The sequence below is a fragment of the Kryptolebias marmoratus genome, linkage group LG3, assembly GCF_001649575.2.
Source record: "Kryptolebias marmoratus isolate JLee-2015 linkage group LG3, ASM164957v2, whole genome shotgun sequence".
Classification (NCBI taxonomy): Eukaryota; Metazoa; Chordata; class Actinopteri; order Cyprinodontiformes; family Rivulidae; genus Kryptolebias; species Kryptolebias marmoratus.
This window is the reverse complement of record NC_051432.1, coordinates 29,781,579-29,782,930: the sequence shown is the minus strand read 5'-3', so window position 1 is coordinate 29,782,930 and position 1,352 is coordinate 29,781,579. Positions and strand designations below refer to the sequence as shown.

The 1,352-nt window shown below is 53.1% G+C and overlaps 1 protein-coding gene across 1 annotated transcript in view; it reads right to left on the bottom strand.

The window, feature by feature from the left end:
- Positions 1–12: 12 nt before the first annotated feature.
- ndufaf5 (NADH:ubiquinone oxidoreductase complex assembly factor 5) overlaps positions 13–1,352 on the bottom strand; it is a gene marked incomplete at its 3' end in the record, with an annotated part of 3,289 nt that continues 1,949 nt past the window's right edge. Inside the window, 5 exon segments of the mRNA XM_017405182.3 lie at positions 13–73; positions 596–793; positions 864–903; positions 988–1,091; positions 1,173–1,220. Of these exon segments, the coding sequence (XP_017260671.2) occupies positions 13–73; positions 596–793; positions 864–903; positions 988–1,091; positions 1,173–1,220 (451 nt within the window).

The window sequence follows — 1,352 nt, the reverse complement described above, 5'->3', positions numbered from 1 at the left end:
GTCAGAAGGTACCTTGAAGGTCAGTCATGACTTCCATGATTCCTGGATAATGAACCGGGACATTATCGATGTCCTGAAAGACAGACAGAGGACAGGGGACATTAGAGACACCTCCAGGTTCTGAAGCAGTTTAAGGTGTTCTGTTTGAGTCCACCAGCAGTGCTGAGCCAGGCAGACAGAAACTCAAGAGTAAAAAGTGAGCCTCAGACAAACTATCAGTCGGATCAGAACTTCTTGACCCGTGAGCAGCAGAAGGTTCTGATGGTTCTACAGGGTTCTATGGAGAGCCTCACTTTCTGTTTGGAAGCTCAGATCCAATGGAAGTCAATGAGAGTTTGGGTGTGTGACCTCTGACCTCTGACCCCTGAGAGGAACCCATCAGACACAAACTCTGTGACCCGTTTAAAGTTTGAAATGAAATCATTTCTAAGGTGAAAATTATATTTCAGGAAGTATAAAAGTTAAACAGTTTTCATGTTGGAAGAATTAATGACTATGAGTTAGAGTTTAAAAAGCACAGATAAATCTGAGTAATACAGACAAACGGAGGCGGTTCTGGTTTGTCCGGAACCAACAGAACCGTGAGCCGCCTCACCACGGTCAGCATGTTGAAGCCCGCCTGGCTCAGCAGGTTCCCCACGTCGGTGATGGCCGTGTAGGGGGACACGTGGGGCGAGAACCCCCCCTCCCTCTCCGTCTCCGCCAGCTGCAGGGAGCACCGCAGCTCATAGAGCGTCTCCCCGCCCACCATCGCCCCGATGAAGGCGCCGTCCGGCTTCAGAACCTGGTGGATCTGAGAGAACCGGGCGGTTTGAGAACCCCACTGGGAGGAGAGCAGGAAATGAGACGGACGTTCCAGTCACCTGTTTCAGAGCTCCGGGAAGGTCATTGGTCCAGTGCAGACTGCCAGAACCGAACAGAACCGAACAGTTGAGAGAACGCAGAACCGAGGAGAGGGAAAGGTTCTCCATGAGCTGAAGTACTCACGTCAGGCTGCTCAGAACCAGGTCGAAGGTGTTCTCTTTAAACGGCAGGAACTCTTCATCAGCCAGGACCACCTGCGTCGGGATCTCGCTGCGTCTGCGGCGTCTCTGGACATCAGAAAACAGAAAGGGTCTGCGTCTCGCCTCCATCGGGTCTCACAGCGAGAGGTTCTGCGGGTCAGAACTCACCAGAGTCTGCAGGGAGGTTTCTGTCAGGAACAAACGCTGGACCACGTCCTGAAAACCGAGCAGATTCACCGTTTTCACCCAGAACCAGAACCAGGTCCTGACCGGTTCCCCCCGGATCCAGAACCAGGTCCTGACCGGTTCCCCCCCCCGATCCAGAACCAGAACCAGGTCCTGACCGGT